This window comes from Phasianus colchicus, chromosome 18, assembly GCF_987193195.1.
Source record: "Phasianus colchicus chromosome 18, bPhaCol1.hap1.1, whole genome shotgun sequence".
In the NCBI taxonomy this organism is placed as follows: Eukaryota; Metazoa; Chordata; class Aves; order Galliformes; family Phasianidae; genus Phasianus; species Phasianus colchicus.
The window spans coordinates 11,932,684-11,949,663 of NC_143453.1; the positions used below are offsets into that span (position 1 = coordinate 11,932,684).

At 41.8% G+C, this 16,980-nt stretch overlaps 1 protein-coding gene and 1 long non-coding RNA gene across 3 annotated transcripts in view; one reads left to right on the forward strand and one right to left on the reverse strand.

Annotated features, from left to right (window-relative positions):
* Nucleotides 1-2,256: 2,256 nt before the first annotated feature.
* Nucleotides 2,257-16,980, reverse strand: part of LOC116228698 (uncharacterized) — a 31,115-nt gene continuing 16,391 nt past the window's right edge. For both annotated transcript variants that reach the window (XM_090152476.1, XM_090152477.1), the window contains exons 2-7: nucleotides 15,110-16,101; nucleotides 9,887-9,938; nucleotides 9,684-9,786; nucleotides 8,330-8,493; nucleotides 4,437-4,682; nucleotides 2,257-3,925 (exon numbers count right to left, since the gene is read on the reverse strand). In XM_090152476.1, coding sequence (XP_090008602.1) covers nucleotides 3,188-3,925; nucleotides 4,437-4,682; nucleotides 8,330-8,493; nucleotides 9,684-9,786; nucleotides 9,887-9,938; nucleotides 15,110-16,101 — 2,295 coding nt within the window. In that variant the 3' untranslated portion in view covers nucleotides 2,257-3,187. The remainder of the gene's footprint in view (nucleotides 3,926-4,436; nucleotides 4,683-8,329; nucleotides 8,494-9,683; nucleotides 9,787-9,886; nucleotides 9,939-15,109; nucleotides 16,102-16,980) is intronic.
* The window catches only part of LOC149915551 (uncharacterized), a 31,889-nt gene continuing 19,604 nt past the window's right edge, over nucleotides 4,696-16,980 (forward strand). Inside the window, exon 1 of the long non-coding RNA XR_016472049.1 lies at nucleotides 4,696-6,907. This is a non-coding gene — a long non-coding RNA (uncharacterized LOC149915551). The remainder of the gene's footprint in view (nucleotides 6,908-16,980) is intronic.

The window sequence follows — 16,980 nt, forward strand, 5'->3', positions numbered from 1 at the left end:
ATGCCCTTCTCATGGAGGGGGAGAGAACTGCACAGTTAAGATTGTTTTGTAACCAACTGCTCTTAAAAAAAAAAAAAAAAAAAAAGTTGATTTCTGAAAGGAAACTTCAATTCATGTTTCTGTTAGCAAATTATGAACAATTTTTCTTTCTCTAATAGTGACAGTAGTTTAGCTGCTACCTAAGCTAAAAGACAGTGCTCTGCTTTAACCAAACTTGCTTATTGCTACTCTATATCCTAAAAATTAGGATGCATTTGCACCTTAAATCGTTCTGGTGGTTTTCCCATCAAGGCTCTGTGCTCAACCATGTAACTACCTGACAGTAAGAAACCGAGAGCACCGGATTCTTGTTGGTTTGTATAGCTTCAAGCTTTTATTCTGAAGCTCTGTATCCAACAATCAAATAAGCAAGGAATGCCCCCAGTCTTGTTTTGTTTCTTTTTTTAATGTCCTATTCAATCTACATAACACGCTGAAGGGAGTGTCTGGCATATTCCAGAATAATTATATTTTTTAAATAGTGTACATTATTCAAATCCAGTATAACTGAAAAGTGCTCCTTTTTGTTAGATCCTATAACATTTTAAGACATTTTTCCCATGCAATTGCAATTGAAACTTTCTTCCTCTTCAGCGAGTGTTTAGCATGCTTATCCCATTTGCTGCTTAGTTACAGTATGCAAAAGAGCACAGTAAAGTGACTGTATTACCACAAAGGTAAAACTGAATCCAGAGTCCATGAGCTGTGGGGTTTTCTGTCATGAAAAGATTGTGATGTGTTTCTTAAAATAATATAGCTGTTAGGAACAAGTGCTGTAGTAGTGCTTTGTTTTAAGAATTAATCTTAGTTGGTATTTACAGGTGGAACTACTACAGCACTCAGAACTTCCATTTTTAAGTTGAGAAGAATTTCAAAATGGAGGAAAATCTTTCAAGTTCTTTGAAGGTACAAAACAAAAGATACTGACATTTTTAACAGTTAATTGTAATGATCTGTCTAAAAAAACAAATAGAAACTTCAAAAGGCAAGCCAGGAATTTAAGCTTAAGTCTCCCGTGTGCTGTGCTTCTGGTTGTTCCTGGTAGATTCTGCTCTTTAGTTACAAAGGTACCCGGTAGAGAAAGTCAGTGTGTAAACAACCTTGCTAGTTAGGTTACTGAGAAGAAAACCACGCTCTAAAGCTTGGGTGTTTAACTGAATGCTGCAGTAGTGGCACTGGTGTGCATCAGGACACATCTTGGTGCTCTGGGGCAGCATCTATCCAACTTAGTATTTCAGTAAAATAAACTGTCATTACATTGCAGAAGTTAATAGTTAAACATTTTTATTGAAAAAAAGCCACTTTCCCAGCCCATAACATATAGGTATTGTCAATAACTGAACACAATTACTTTTTCAAAGTAGATTTTAGTACTTCAATCTCTAGAAATGTAATAAGTAACATAACATTGACTCTGTTTTACGATGTGTATGAATTAACACAGTGGAAATCATTCGATGTTTAGAAGCCTGCAGTATTCTTTTTGTCATAAATATATTAATTCATCCCTCTGAATTATGTTACATTAATTTAAAAATAAAGCAAAGAACTTAGAGACAGAGTTTTATGCTTCAAAACTATTCAATGCCATCTGGTAATAATAAATGCTGAGATTTGTCTGCTGTTCGTTTGAGTCAACTGCTACAAGGCATATGTTTTTGCTGCCACTGTTACTAGATGCAAGGCTTATGTCTGTGTAGACACATACACAAAGTATTAGGTAAAACCTACAATCTTGTGTTGCATATCTCAGACATTAATAGGTGGCAGATGGAGACTGTAACAGCAGGTGAAATCATAAATAATTCAGTTAAATATTCCAGGAATCAGACTTAAATGCTTTAACATAGAAGGATTAAGATGACTCACTTGTCACACACTGTAGCTAATACGGGAGACTTGTATGGGAGATTTCTTCCTGGCACCTGTTCAGTAATATAATTTGCTTTAAAATAATATCTTATGTCAGCTGTAAAATACAGCTTCCTAGGGAATTTCTTTAATTTTACTATTTTTTTTAAAGCAAAATAATTCTAAGTTGTGATTTGAATATGCAAGATTCTTTAGCAAAGACAGGAAAATATCACCAGAAGGTAATTACAACAGTGATGGGATTATTAAAGGCAATAGGACAAGCAACCTTCCCTTTGGTTCTGTGCACCACTGACTGCCCTGGATTTGTAATCAAAGTGGCACAGGTACTTATTTTCTAAAAAAAAAAAGGGGGGATCACTTAAAGTTTGCTAGACTTGATTTTTGCCTTTTAAGTCTTGCCTGCAAAAGGAAGGGAAATAGTTCTCCAGTCAGTGTGCGTTACCAGTAATAAATAGTTGGTGAATATAGGATCAGAGCAGCTGCAAATATCTAAGTTTGGGTGCTGAAAAGACTATTCCTAATGAGTATTTCATTATTTTTGTACACATGTTCCTGTTGCCAGGAGGAGTTGCTTAAAAATGTAGCGGACTGAGGCACTGTAAGCTTATGTAGATCTAACAAAAATAAAGCTAGGTCAGACTTCAATAAAATTAGCGTACAGTATACTTCTGCTCAGCTTATCTGCACTCTTCTTTAATGAATTAGTATGTGAGATAATCATTATTTTTAATATTAAAGATGTTAATACTTGGTAAACTTTGTGCTAGAGTGCAGAAGTTATGAAATGTTTAGAATTGTTTACAAAACAGTATGCAAACGTGCAAGATGAATTCTTACTTGTACAGGCACACCTATGAGCACAATTTAACTCATAGCTTCTACCAGAAAGACTCAAGTGGTACCACAGTGACAGAGAACTGACTTACATTTCAGATATAAACCATGACGTAACCATCTCAGATGACTTTCATATCTCATTCCAGAAAAGACTTCCTGCAGTGTGAAATACCTTTTCAGATGCTTTCATGAATAAAGCATATCAAAATTCCATGCAGAAGAATAGGTTTGAGGTTAATGAGTAAAAGGGAGGATGGTATTTGTGCTGTTCTGTAGTACATATAGCTGTAATCCCAGTGGTGATTCAAAGACTACTCTCTGAACAAAGTTGTGTCCATGTATAGCTGTCGCACAACTATTTGGCACTGCTTCCACTCTGTTCATGTGCCTGCTGCCTCTCTTTTTGTGAACTGGTGGTTCAGTCTTTCTGAGAGCATCACTGGACTGAAGCTTGACATAGCGTAGGAGCAGCTAGGGTATCAAAGTTCTGTGAGGTCTCACTAGTATTAGCATCTACAACTGATGAGCTCTGCTGGTCCCTGGTAGAGTTAGGGACCTTCACCTGACTTTTGTATAAACCAGGAGATTTTGCCCAAAATGGAAGATTTGATGTTAAACTGGCAGAACTGTTACCCTCAACAGTCAGAACCACTGGTTGTTTGTCTGGTACTGTTACTTTGTACGCAGCATTTGGTTCAGACAGATGATCTCCACATTGACTAAGATGTTCAGCTAGGACCAGAGGCTGCTGATCATCTCCTTCTTCAGAAATGACGAAAACTGGTTTGTTTTTATCTGCTTCTCCCCCAAGGTCCTTTGTTTTTGAAGCATTGGCCAAGTTGATTTTCAAGGGGTTGGAGCTCTCCAGAGTACTCTTGGGGCTTTGGTTGTTAACTGGAGATGCTGCCCCTAGATGTCTTGAGGAATCCAAGGACCTCACGCGTTTGTTGTCAGGAGAACCAGCTAAAAATCCAAAGTAAGGATTTCCAAACCTGGATTTCTTCAGGTTGCAGGAGCTTAGCTTCCGCTGCCTTTGTGCAGACAGAGTGAGGGGGTATGAGGCATTGCTGACAGATGAATCAGAGTAAACTGTTTCTGAAGCTCCCTCTATCTCAGTAGCTGAAATCACCTTTCTGGTTGGAACACCTTGGATTCTTGCAGCTGTAGGAAAACCCTGCGCAAAAAAATAATAAATTAGTAGTCATGCTTTGAAAAGTGACTGTCTTAAGAAACATCGATCCCAAGGGAACTAACTAACAGTTAAAATTCCTTGTTATGGTACAGGTAAGATATTTCCTTCTGCAAAAGTCTGTTATGACCTTTTCAAATAATCAAATCAAATAATATCCTTGATTAGCTTTGTAACAAGCTCTGTTGCTATGATGACAATGGTCAGTGAGACCTATATATATGTATCTCCCATGTCTACAGATTCTTTGCTATGCAATAGTAATGTGTCAAATTTAAGGTATCACCGGGAAAAAAATATATATGTGAGAAAACTCAATGAATGCAGCTTCTCAGCACTTCAGGAAGGCCAGAATAAATTACAATATAGTTAGGCAAAAGAATTCCCAGTACACTAAGCAAGATGGGCCAAGATGTGCGTTGTACCTGCAGATTAGAGGAGCAAAGTAGGGGCACTGAAGCTGATCACCCCATGCTCTTCTCCTAGCAAGACTTACACTGTTGTCAACCAGCTTTGTGAAGGGACTATTGGTGGTCCAGCTACACCACTTTTTTTGTAGCTGTGGTATTGGAGCCAGGAAGTCATGGAAAGTGCGGGCACTCCAGGTGCGTTGTCTGGGATAATGATTTTCCATCTGGACATTCCTCTTCTCAACAGTATCTGTTCCTGCAGCCATGTGACCAGAAGTCACCCAGTCAGACACAGAGCCTGGGCTTGTGACACTTCTTTTTAGGTTTTTGTCCTGAAATAGTAAATAAATATTGTTAGCAATGTTTCTTGTCAACAGGTTTTAAAAACACTTTAAAAAGCGACTTCTAGTGCAAGCAATTAATTTCTTCAGTGGTTCTTTTTCTCAAGATAAGACACAGGAATGCAACTTGTTTCTCTTTCAATGTGCTGCCTTGAAGTCAGCGCCTTCCCTGGGCAGCAGTTTTATCTTGCTTCTTCAATTTCAGGCTTCTTCTTGAATTGGGAAATTCCACTTAGGTAAGAAATAGAATCCTACCACTAACTGCATATCGAACACAATGAAGTTCTAGCAATTTGATGTGTATTTGACTGATTACAGTACTAAACTTTGCTGTGCAAAACATAATTCCTCCTCTCTGCTTGGCTCTTGGAAGGCTCCAGCTGCATCTTTATAGGGAACAAAACCCCAGGGTGGGGGAATGAGGCCCACTGAAAGAAATTTAGAAGCAAGAGACTTAGAAGTCTAAAAAATGCATAATTCTAGAAGAAAGCCTGAAGTAAGTGGTGCTCTTTAGTCTCAGTTTTGGAAGAACTAAAGGAACAATAATTTTTTTTTTTTTAAAGGCAGTAATCTGTTCTCAGTGTCTGTGGTAAAAGGAACAAGACACAAGGCCCAGAGTGGAGCCAAGGGGATTTTCAGTTCACATAGTAAATGTTTTTTTGGGTGCTCTACCTGGAGCATAAGATGTCTAGACAGGTGTAAAATTGGCATAGTCATGAGCTGAGCACATGAAACCATTCTCACCAGCTCTGTGTATGAGAATTGCTCTGACATAGGAATGAACTATGGCCATCTTGTAAGGATGCCATGCTTGCTTACTGTATATGTTCTTATATTGATTTTAAAATCACAGTTTTTCTTCCTAAAGGGTATGTGGCTTTAGAAGCAGAAAAGCTAAAGAATGCCTCACAAGTCCTATGAATCTCCTTCTGTGCTTGCTAACACTTCACCTGTTGTTAATATAAGCCCCTTGTTCCATAACTCTGCATGTATTTTTAATTTTCAGCTGTGCGAATATGGCTGTCATGAGAAGAATGCGAAATCCACATTCCCAGAGTTTACACATTTCTTAAAAAGAGTCTGAAATAAATCCCACAGTGTCCTGGATTTAAAAGGCCCAAGAGACCAACAGCTTCTCATTTGTTATTTCTGATAAAAAAGTCTCCCAAGTTTCCACAAATCAGAGAAACTATTTCCTTACAATGTCACGTTGGAAAAGGATGGGCAGAGAGGCGAGAAATGAGCTTCTCTGTAGGAAGCTGGCAGAGGTTCTATTCATGCTCCGGATAAATTTGTTTCAATATTAAGTTCTTAGTCTCAGATTTGATTAAAGGAACAGTCTTTATATAAATGCATAGTAATCCAGCTGTCTTCTCCTGAGAAGCCTCTTTAGGCCATCTTCGGGTTTATTATTTTGATGATTTTGAGACAGATGCACTGGGAGCAGCTACCGAGATTAATAATGTATTTTCTAGATCTTTAAAAATCTTTTAGCAAAAAACTTGTCTTAAGTACTCTCTTATTCTTTACCCAAAACCTATTCATCTGACACTTGTCGGGATAGAAGGCAGATCAGAGTTACAACCTAGCCAAAGACTGAGTGATACTTTAAAACAAATAGGACACATAGCTAATGAAGAACGTCCAAAGGAGGGCTACAAGGGTTGTGAGGAGTCTGAAGGCAAGGTGTGTGGTGAGCACCTGCGGTCCCTTGTTCAGCTGGAGTGGAGGAGGCTGAGGGGAGGCCTCGCGGCCCTGCAGCTCCTCATGGTGGCTCTTTGCAGTTTGCTTTGTTTAAATGAGCATTTGGGGTGAGATGAATCTGAAGATATTTACTATGCTCAGGGTTTCACACATTTTTCCATGTGAGGATTACTTGTCAGTTCCTGCCTCTGGCAGGCAACTCCTGCCTGCCCAGTGCTGGCCTGCCCACACGCTGGGCTGCGTACCCGGCTCCTGCAGGGCTTAGGGACGAAACTCAGGAGCTGGGTGGCCAGCTGAGATGTGTCTTGCACCCTAAAAATTCACACACCTGGAAACTAGATTGTGAACAGAACTCATTTTTACCTCTAATATTCAGTAACCCTCAATTAACCTAGGTTGAGTGCAGGTGTGCAGATGGCCTGCTGGGCCCAATTTCTGCCCCCCTCAGAGAGGATGGCCTGCAGCTGTGCTCAAAGAGCCTGTTTCTAATGATGGCCCTTCACCCTTCCCAGGTATGTTTTTGGATCTTCTGAGGGGTTAGTACTGATTCCTTGCATGCAAAAAAGACATAACTGAAAAGGAATAGCCTTCTGAGTTGATATGGTGGTGAATCACTTAAATTCTTTGGTTATGTGCACATAGAATTGTTTGAACACTATATCATATGTATATATATACATGTAAATCTGCTATGCTTACTTGTGGAAGGCATGGTATAATAGAAATGCTTTGCTTTAAGCATTTCTTCCTTCTGACTAGTGAGGGGGAAGAGGAAGGAAAATGGGTTTTCTCTTAATCCAGAAATTGTATTTGTAAGTGGTTGCCACCAGGTGAAGCTCTCTCCACTGGAAAGAAGGACCAAGAAATAGAGGGTCCTGATCTGGGCGCTGATACAGTACATGTGCTCTGCTCCTCAGAAAGCAACGTGCTTCAGTCAGGCAGAGCACTGGAGCTGTTTTTCCTATTCTTGTCTTTCTTTTCTGTTAATCAGTGTGGTTGATTGGAGGAGGAGTTCAGCATATGTCTGGTACTAGTGAGGGAAATTTCTAATCAGCCTGCATCTATGGGTAACTTACAAATCAACTTCAGGGATACAGAATGCTGTTGCTCTGTAATCTGTGATTAGAAACGTTATGTGGACTGTCTTGGAGTAGGCAAGTTCCTTACGCTGATTCTTTCCCCTCTTGTGGGGAAAAAAAGGAGGATTTTGGATAGTGTTGACCTGGAACGGTTTTAATGTAGACTTGGAAAGGACTTGCACTGATAATCGCTAACTTGTGATGAGGAGAGATCTCAGAAGTCTCAGATCTGGCTGCTATCATCTACTTCTAAATAGTGTGAAGAGGAAGGAGCTAAAATAAGGAAGGTTACTAAGATGATCTAGGTTTGTGTGTGTATATTTGAAAGGGTGCCAATGCTTTCCCTTTAAGGGTTTGGTTTTTAGAATAAACGTTAATTTTTCGTGTGAGCTGGGGAGACACTGACGTAACTTTCTGGCAAACTGAGAAGCTGAAGAGCTTGTCTAACCACTTGGTAGTGGTGTGCAGGAATGGGTCTGGTCCTAGGTCCTTTGGTCGTTACAAGTGATGCTCATAACTACATATTATATTTAATGGAATGCTATCTTTGCTAATTAACAGATATTTCATGACAGCTGGTGCTTCAGCTTGGTGGCATATCTCTATATGCTCTATTATAATATCCCAAGTGGACTTGTAGACCTGATCTTATGAAAGCTGAGAAGATGCTGGCTGAGGGATCACAGCCCACATGTTTTTGTAGCAGCTCTGCCTGATAGTTGGGAGAACTGCCTGGCTTGGTTGCTACTACTCCTGCAAACTAGCAAGCATGAGTGAAGGAATGCGACAAGTGCTGTCCAAGAAGGACATTGTGTGGCTTGCTATGCCTCTAGTGATGTCCAGGAGTGTTCTTACCTGTATTCTGTAGGTAGTAAAGCTCAGTCCACTGGCTCCAGGTCCAGCAGAAATAATGAACACTTCATCGCTCCCTGTCTCAGTGGTCACTGCAGAGGTGGAAGAGGGCACATCTGGGTCAGTATCCTGAGGAGACTGTTCTGTGCTGCCTCTGCAGGAAGTGACTGAGAAGAGAAAATCCATATAAAAACAACTGAGGAGAGCCCAAAACATCTGTTCCTAGCTCGTCTATGACAACTGCCTTTCCCTCTCTCCCCAGACAAACTAGAGCCATTTTGAGCAGAAAAACCAAGTTTCTTCTCCTGAACCTACAAGCTTTTAAAAATAAGACAGAAGGGAATGAGGGGAAGAAAGGAACAACCTTGGGTCTGCTGTTTAATAAAGACAGACCCAAACTGAAATCCACCATACTAAATGCACAAGGTTTTCCTGTAGGTCAGAATTTTTTTTTTTTTTTTTAATCCATATATACTTATTCCTGATAATGATGAGCTCTGCTTTTTCTCTGAAGTGCAAGCATTTTCTGCTTGAACCCTGGCAATATTGCTCCCACAGGCAGCCATATGCTGCAGGTACCTGCTTGTATTCCCAAGGCCTAATCCTCTAGTCCAGGCCAGGATATCTCTGCCTGTGGCTCCTGGCTGTGATCTTCTCAATGATCTTTGGAAGCAAGTAATTAGCTTTTGAGGAAGATACCACTTTCAGAATTGTGTGCAAAAGTTGACACTCTAGTGGGAAATGGATGGCGTGTAGCAATGTATTGTGAAGTGGCCCCTTGTTGGCCCTCCCCCAAAAGGAGCACTAATAGAATTCATTGATTGTAACTCAAAATTGCAACAAGTGACGTTATCTGCAGCTTGGCTGGCGAACTCCTGCTCTTGTTTTGGAAACACACATCTAAAGCAGTCTGACTTGAAAAGCTCTTCAGAAAGTCAGCTCCAGCAGTCAAATATGTCCAAAGCCAATGTAAGCATTATAAAACTCATCCTTTTCCAGGCGAGGTTAGGCACGGGGCAGATGAGCCATCCACAATTTATGGATTATCATAAGCTGCAGTTGTAGCAGCCTGAAGCAGACACATTAGCTTTGCTAACCCAGTGTTTCTGCAACACTGTGTACTATGACGGCTTCTGCTGGCAGTGTCCTGAAGCTGTGCCCATGCGCTCCTTGCCAGGGGAATTGCCCTCCCAGGGAGGGGGGAGAGCAGCAAGGGATATTCCCACAACAAAGCCTTTCTGCTGTCAAGTAGCTCTCCAGCTGTGCATGAGCGAGGCGGGTGGGGAGAGAAATGGTCTGATTAGCAGGCCAGGGCTGCGGGGTGCCCTGACCTGCTCCTGGGGCGCGCCGCGCTTACCCGCCTGCTCCCGGCTGACAGAGTGGTTGTTGTTTTCATTCTCCCGACTTGGCACCACGAGCTGGAGCTCATTGATATCAACAGCGGAGTTCTGGATCCCATTCTACAACTCAGAACATGCCCCAGTAAACATTGTCAGATAAACAGTGCAACAGCCAATATGAAAGAGAGAAACAGAAATTGCTGAAGCCATTAGCACTAACCTCCTGGTCACTGCATACGTTGGATGAGCTCCTTTTGGGGCACGTTCTCTGCCTGAAAAGGAGAGACAGCAACAACAACAACAAGCCCACGAGTGAGTTAGACCCAGAGAAGGGAAGGTCTTGGCTCATTTAGTGGGAAGTCAGCTGGAGAAGGACCTGTCTTCCTCCCATGATCACCACAACAGTGGAAACAGAGTTCAGACCTCTTCAAAGTCCTGCCAGCCTTCCCTCCATAGCGAATAGTGCATAGTGATGTGCTTTTTCACATCAGTAACTAAATAGCAGGACTGAAATCCTTTGGTCTGAGCAGTGACATTGTTCTTGCTCTGTTAGACTATTTCATCTGTGTAGTCAGTATTGCACTCTGCGTTGTATTTAGCAAGCAGAGAACATCAGATGTTCATCTGCATGACCATTTTATTAAAAGGAGTAGCTAGGGCAGATAATTACCAGCTAAATGTGTCTGCTGGACTGAAGGGAAACAATCATATTCATCTTTTTTTATTTTTTATTTTTAATAAATATGATACCATGAAACAACAAGTGTTATTTATATACTGGATGAATATGATGAGAAGATGTCATGAAGAAAAGCTGAACGTGATTATGACTAAAGCAAGAATACTTTGGTGCGCAGCTGTTTTTCATGCAACAGTGCAGAAAACAAGTGCTATGTGACCTGTTATTATTTTTCTCTCATATCTATGGCTGGAGGGGCTGGTTTAAGGCAGTTAACATCTTCTATATAAAGTTTGTGGTGGTGCCTTCTGAGGGGTGTGTTGAAAGCAAGATTACAAGTTTTCAGGCACCTTTTCATTACTGCTTCTCTCTAAGACATGGGGGCTCAGAGGCTGCCTGGTAAGTCTGCCCAAGGGACAGCATCTGCTCCATCTTGGTTGTGGTGGGTTTCATTCTTTCACTGTGTCATTGGAAGACTTAACAAATTATTATTGACTCTCAGTTGAATTGAGAGAGGAAAAAAAACCTGATGTGTCTCCAAGACTATTCCTAATGAATATGGAGGAGACTACAGAAAGAGGAGAGCAAGTTAGCAGTTCAGAATTTAATTCAGAAGGGATGCAGAAGGATAGCTGTTACTGTAGGAGGCGAGATCACATTGGCTGAGCTGAAGCAGGGAAAGCTCTTCCTTAATTTGGGTTTGTGGAGAGGGACCAGAGAGATTTCCAAGGAGAAGAGGTCTTTCCTCACTGGAGAATTGAGATTAAGCGAAGAAGGAAATACTGCACAAGTACAAGAAAGATAGGAGAGAGAAGAGTCCTGTACCTCTCAGTTTAAATGAGGATAGAAAAGGCTAACTGGTTGGAATGTTTTAACTTTTTCTTTTTAACTTTTTCTTTCCTCATTGTGGCTCGGCTATTGATTCCACTGAACAGTTTGATTTACTGTCAGAAACTAGCTCTTAGAAAGGCTAAAGTTTTATAGATTCACCTCCAAAAAAATTTCTGGTGGCAACCTGAGATTTGATTCTTTCTACTCAGAACTGTTGCCACAGTGTCTGGGGAGATGCTCTAGTTTGTGACACTTGGGCTCTTGGACTTTCTTTAGCCCTCTCTCCAACTGGACTATGTTTCCCACAGCATGCTGCAGTGCCTGGCCACCACAGAGGGGAGTGATTCAGATCAGTGCATAACTCATGCATATGAAACACCCAGTGTACAAATAGTTTGGTTTTCATCAGTTAAAAGAATGCACAGTTTAAAAAACAAAAATTGCTTAAACCTTCCCAAGTAAAGCAAATATTCAAATCTGTTGAAAGCTTTGTGCAAATTGCCCTGTGCTCCCCTACTCTCTCCATCCATCTGTGTTTCTAACTAAACTACCTCCAGATGAACAGAAGATGGAGGCCAGCTACAAACAGGCAGGTAGAGGCTTCTGGGTTTTGCCTACCATGAGGATGACAGAGAAAAACTCTGTTTTTAGCCCAGAAGTGACTAGAATCTTCTAAGAGAGCGTTAAATGGGGAAGGAGAAGATCAGGCTGCAGACCGTGCCTAGCAGGGTGGCTTGTATGGAGTGAAATGGAACACAACAACTTGAGGAAATAACTGTATGCAGAGAGGGGTTGTAATTGGAAACAGGTCACTGGCAGGCAATACAGATGTAAAATGCAGTTGCAATCCACAGGTTGCAGCCATCAAGCAAAAGTCTGGCTGCATTGGATGGGATTAAAATTAAATAAGGTGGACGTGTCTCTTGTTCTTGGGGCTTGGGAAAGAAAATAAAAAATACCCCATTGCTTGAGCCAGGCCTCATGGCCAAAAGTAATTAGAATTATTGGCCAACTAACAACTGAAGCTTTCATTTCCTCCCCAAACAGCAAACAAAAGCTGCAGTGTGGTGGAGACTTGGAGTTTCCCCAGAGAGCTTTGCCCTGGCTGAATGCAATGAGCCTAAGCAGACACTGCTGACGACTTGGTGCATTGGAGTGGCAGCAGGTGCCAAGCTTGGCCCGAGGCATTTCTAATCCTGGCAAAGATAGCTCCCTGCTACTTTTAGCTGAGCAAGAGCATCACATAGAAATGGTAAAAAACACTGCTAAATGCCAATGTGGTACCAGAGGAACAAGCAAGGCAGAGGAAAAAGTGGGAGGCAAGTTTACAAGGCCAAGAGCTTGAAGTTTACTCTTAGCATCTTCTGGTGAGGTCTCCTTTGCAATGGCACATCCCAGCCAGGGCAAGAATTGTCACACCTCGGAGAGCTGGTCCCATTTCTGAGTGTGCTGTTACCAAAGCATCTTCACTTCTCCCCACAGCCCACCCTGTGCAGTCCTGGCATTTTCAGCAGTGAGGATGGGCTGTGGCTAAAATGCACACAACACATGATTTCAAACCAGTATCTAGAGCAAGAAGCATAAAATGCTTCCTGGGCTCAAATTAAAAATTGTTTAGATGTGCTTAATGGCCTCTGCAGCCTTATTCTGAGCTGCATTACAGTTAGAAACTGTAGCTTAGCTCCAGCCAGCACCAGTGGTGCTGGGGCCGGAGAGTAATATCCTCAAAGTATTAGAGCAGGAAAGATGGAAAAAGCATTTTCCAGTGCAGCCTCAGTGAGGCTGCTCAGCAACAGGGCATGGTGTGACATTTCCAAGCATGTCAGATCTCACATGATTTTTAAAGCAAGAAATAAAAACGTAATGTAATCGAGGCCTCCCTAGAATAGTGCACAGGGAATACAGGCAGCCAGGTTAGCAAAGGGCCCCATCTCATGAGGTGAATGTCTATGGACAGTGTCCTCTATATACAGTCAATATTAATATATCTCCCTACCAAAAAAAAGTGGCAATAGAAGGGCGGCCATGCAGATGTTACAAGAAACAAGCCTGTCCCTGGTGCTGTGCCATGGTGACCGTGGTAGGATGTGCTCAGTGATCAGACTGCATGACATTTCTGCAGGGTGAAAAAGGCATTCAGTTTTCTATGCTGGTCAACAATGGCATGCTTTACATGCTTTGCAAATATCTGAGAAGCAAGAAAGCAAATTGTACTTGTGAGCAGCGTGGCCTGACTTTCTGAGCAGTCTGCACAGGGCACCTTCAGGCAGTGGAAGCTCAGACTGCTGTGTTCTTTGGTTTTAATAACATGCAGTTTCATGGATAGCTGCAGTGCAATTAAATGGCAAGAACTGCCTACTTAACATGTGCATCAGCCCAGGATGCTGCCATAGCAAAGGCAGAGTGTTTCTGTTGCTTTTGAAATTTGGCAAGGATATAAAAATAATTTAGTGTCTGGAAGACATTTTCCACCAGACATTTTCCTTTAGAACTAGCAAAAAAATGTAGTCTAAATTAGTGTTTGGCAAGGTCTTCATAAAGGAAGGTTAGTCAGATGTAGCACACGTAAGATTAACTCTTATAACTATGAAAAGCCCAAATTCTGAAAGCAGGAATTTCTCTATGCAGCAAGAGTTTATTTGATTCTAAGATTATTAAGATTATATTTAGGCTCCACCACCTCACTCATGTTTTCTTATTCTAAGTTTGGCAATGGCCTGTATTTTGTGTTTATTCAGCACAGCTAGTAATGCAAATCCAAAAACACAAAAAACGAAGTTCCTTTCTCAATCCAGCCTCAGTTATGAGCAGTTGCTGGGCCACTCTGAGACCTTCTGGGTTGGAGGATGCACAGGGCAGAGGATGCAGGAAGAAGGGACAGACCAGTTGAATGGTGCCGCTGAGAAATAAGTGCTATCACAGTCACCCCATCAGAGCCCTGCAAGGGATGGTGTTTGTTTCAGTTCTCTGAGGCTCGCAGTGCAGTCAAAATATTTGAAAAATACCATTTCACAAAAACGTAGGGAGCTCCTGCTTTGTTTTGCATTTGTTGGAAGGGAAAAAAATGTTTTCATCAGAGTTAGCAAGAAAACAGCAAACATAAGCTGGGGTGTGGAGAAGCTTTTTCCTGATAGATACATCAGGAGAAAACAAATAAAAGCAATTGAGTGGAGAGGAATGCTTTTGTCACTGGCTGGTTGTAGCTGTTTAGCTAGTTAGGTCAGCCCCTGGGCTGACCAACAGCTCCTGGGCCCAGTCCTTTCAGATGACATCTGGGGACAGGCACAGATAGCACAGCACAACTCTCAGCCTTTCCCAGGCAGAGAGCAGGCTCTGCAGATACATGCCAACCTCGTGAGTGCGTTAGAATTAAAATGTCTGTACTACCTCTTGGATAAAACTTGCTTCAGATTGGAAAACACTAGGTAACTGCATCTTAATTCCAAGCGGCAGTATTTTCAGTTACTTATTTTTCCGCAGAGCATTAGTGATGGTTAGATTCGAAGTCAGAAGACACAGTGATTATCAGCTCAGCCTGCCTGGGAGATGTGGGGAAGGGTGCTCTCCACCCTGCATCTGTCCATCGGCCACTATGGGACCAAAACTGAGAAATATGTATTGAAACTAAATAAGGACCAAGAAAGACCTCACCCTCTGGGTATTTCTGCAGGGGAACAAAAAGAAAAAAGAAAAAAAAAAAAGAAAAGAAAAAAGTAAATAAGAGGTACCAGAACTGTAGAACTGGGAAAGAAAACTGTGAAGCATAGGGGAGGAATAGAAACTGGCTTTGGTTTCCTCTACCTCCATGCACTACTGCACCAAAAGGACAGCAAGCATTAGCAGAGCAAAGAAAATGTGTATTTGTTTTCTGGTTTTCCTGTCCTGTACAGATAACATCACATGCTTCAGAGGCTCAGACATCCATCATCTTACCTGCAAGCTATGCAGAGGGCAGAGAGCAAAGCAAGTGCAAAGAAGACGGTCCCTGTTAAAATTGCCAGCATCAGTATGTTTTCCATTCTCTCCTGCCTCACAGCATCCACAGTGTTGGGTTCCGTGATGTTCTTGTATTCAAAGAGCATTGCGAAGCCTCTGCCCCGGTTGGTGGTGGTAATGAGTTCCATGATAACCTCAACCATTTCCAGAGACGAACCAAAGACCATGGTCCTGTTTAAAGGTGAATTTGGTCCACAGAAACGAGAGGAAAACGTGATGAGATCTGAAACATACAGTACATCGTGGGGACAGACATCCACTGCCGGCTGCTGGCTGGAGATTTCCACTGGCAGTATTGTTGTGGGAAGCGTCCAGCTCTCTCCCAGACTTTCATCTCTCTCACTAGCAGCTAGATGGGCAAACAAAATATTGCCTTTCCAACCTTCTTTTGTTTTTTGGCCGCTAACATTTTGCCTCTGTGTTTTGGCACCACCAGAATCAGGTAATGGCTGTTCTTCTGTTTGAGTCTCCGTAATCACTTTGGGTTCCTTCATCTGTTTTGACTGGTTTCCTTCGGACATCTGTTTGGCTTCATCTTTCCTTGAGGCTGCTCCTGGAAGTTCGTCCAGGTGGCCAGGAAGTCCTTTTGACTGATCTCCTGCACCGCTCAGATTCTGAGCTGCCTTTGACATCCAGCTCTGAAGAGAGGATTTTGTAGTCTGGAGAACAAAGTCCAGGTTTTCCTCGGGAGGCGTCACGTCCTTATTTCCTGTTATCGCAGCAGCTGGAAAGCCATCCCAAGGGGTTGGAGTTTCACTAGAGCTCTCAAAAATGTCAAAGTCAAAAATTTCCAAGATAAGATGTGTTCTTATGGGAATGAAAAATTGCCAAACGCAGTGTGTCCCCGGGTAGTAGTTGTTTGGAAATCCTGGTGATAAAATCAGGCCTCTTTCCATTGACTCCACCACCGCACCACAGGAATAATAGACCTGGGAAATAAAATAAATACACTTACTTCTTGCCAGAGACAAGATACAGTACGCAGCACGCTGGACCTACAGAAGATCTTACCCCTTCCCCTCAGCGACTGGTGTAAAGTAGACTTTTACAGGCTTCATGAATTCCAAGTTCCTGAGGCTATCTTCTGCTTTCACATTTAGAGCCTTAATCTCTAATATGGACAACCAGTCTCAGAGACTGTGAGAGTGCATACTGAGCACACAGCTTCTGAAGAAATATATAATCCAGATGAGCAATTCATGCAATGTTCATTTTCTATCCCTATTCCAATTATAATAGCGTCCCTTTCTGCTTTTGGCTAATGTACATTCCCAGGTTACTGAATCCTGAATACATTTGTTGTTGACACACAACTCTTCGCTGCACAAATGTGTCATCCTAAACAGCTTGTAGTGTGATAAAAACCTTAAGCTGAAGAAAAACTGTGTCACTACAGCATCTTGAATTCTATGTTATTTTCATTACAAAACCACTTTTTTAAGTGCAAAAAGGCCCTTGCACTGATGATTATCTATGAATCATCTAAACAACTTATCTTGGTGTCAAAGACATTCAGATTTGTTTACTTCAGTAATAGAGGCAGTTTTGATTGGGTACATTTTCTCTTCAAATGCAAAGCCTCTGGAAATAGTGCCAGCAGATACCCCTCCCACTGGTAGGCTAACAATCTGCAAGCATTTTGCATAACAGTGATAGTTCCGTTTGAAATTCATTTCTTCTTTCTCCATAAATAGCATTCACAATCCAAAAGGAAGAAATGGTTGCACTACCGACCATTCTGCTTCTTTAAAGGTAGGTGAGGCTGTTTTCACACATCATATCTACAACAACCTTTCCCAGAAATATGC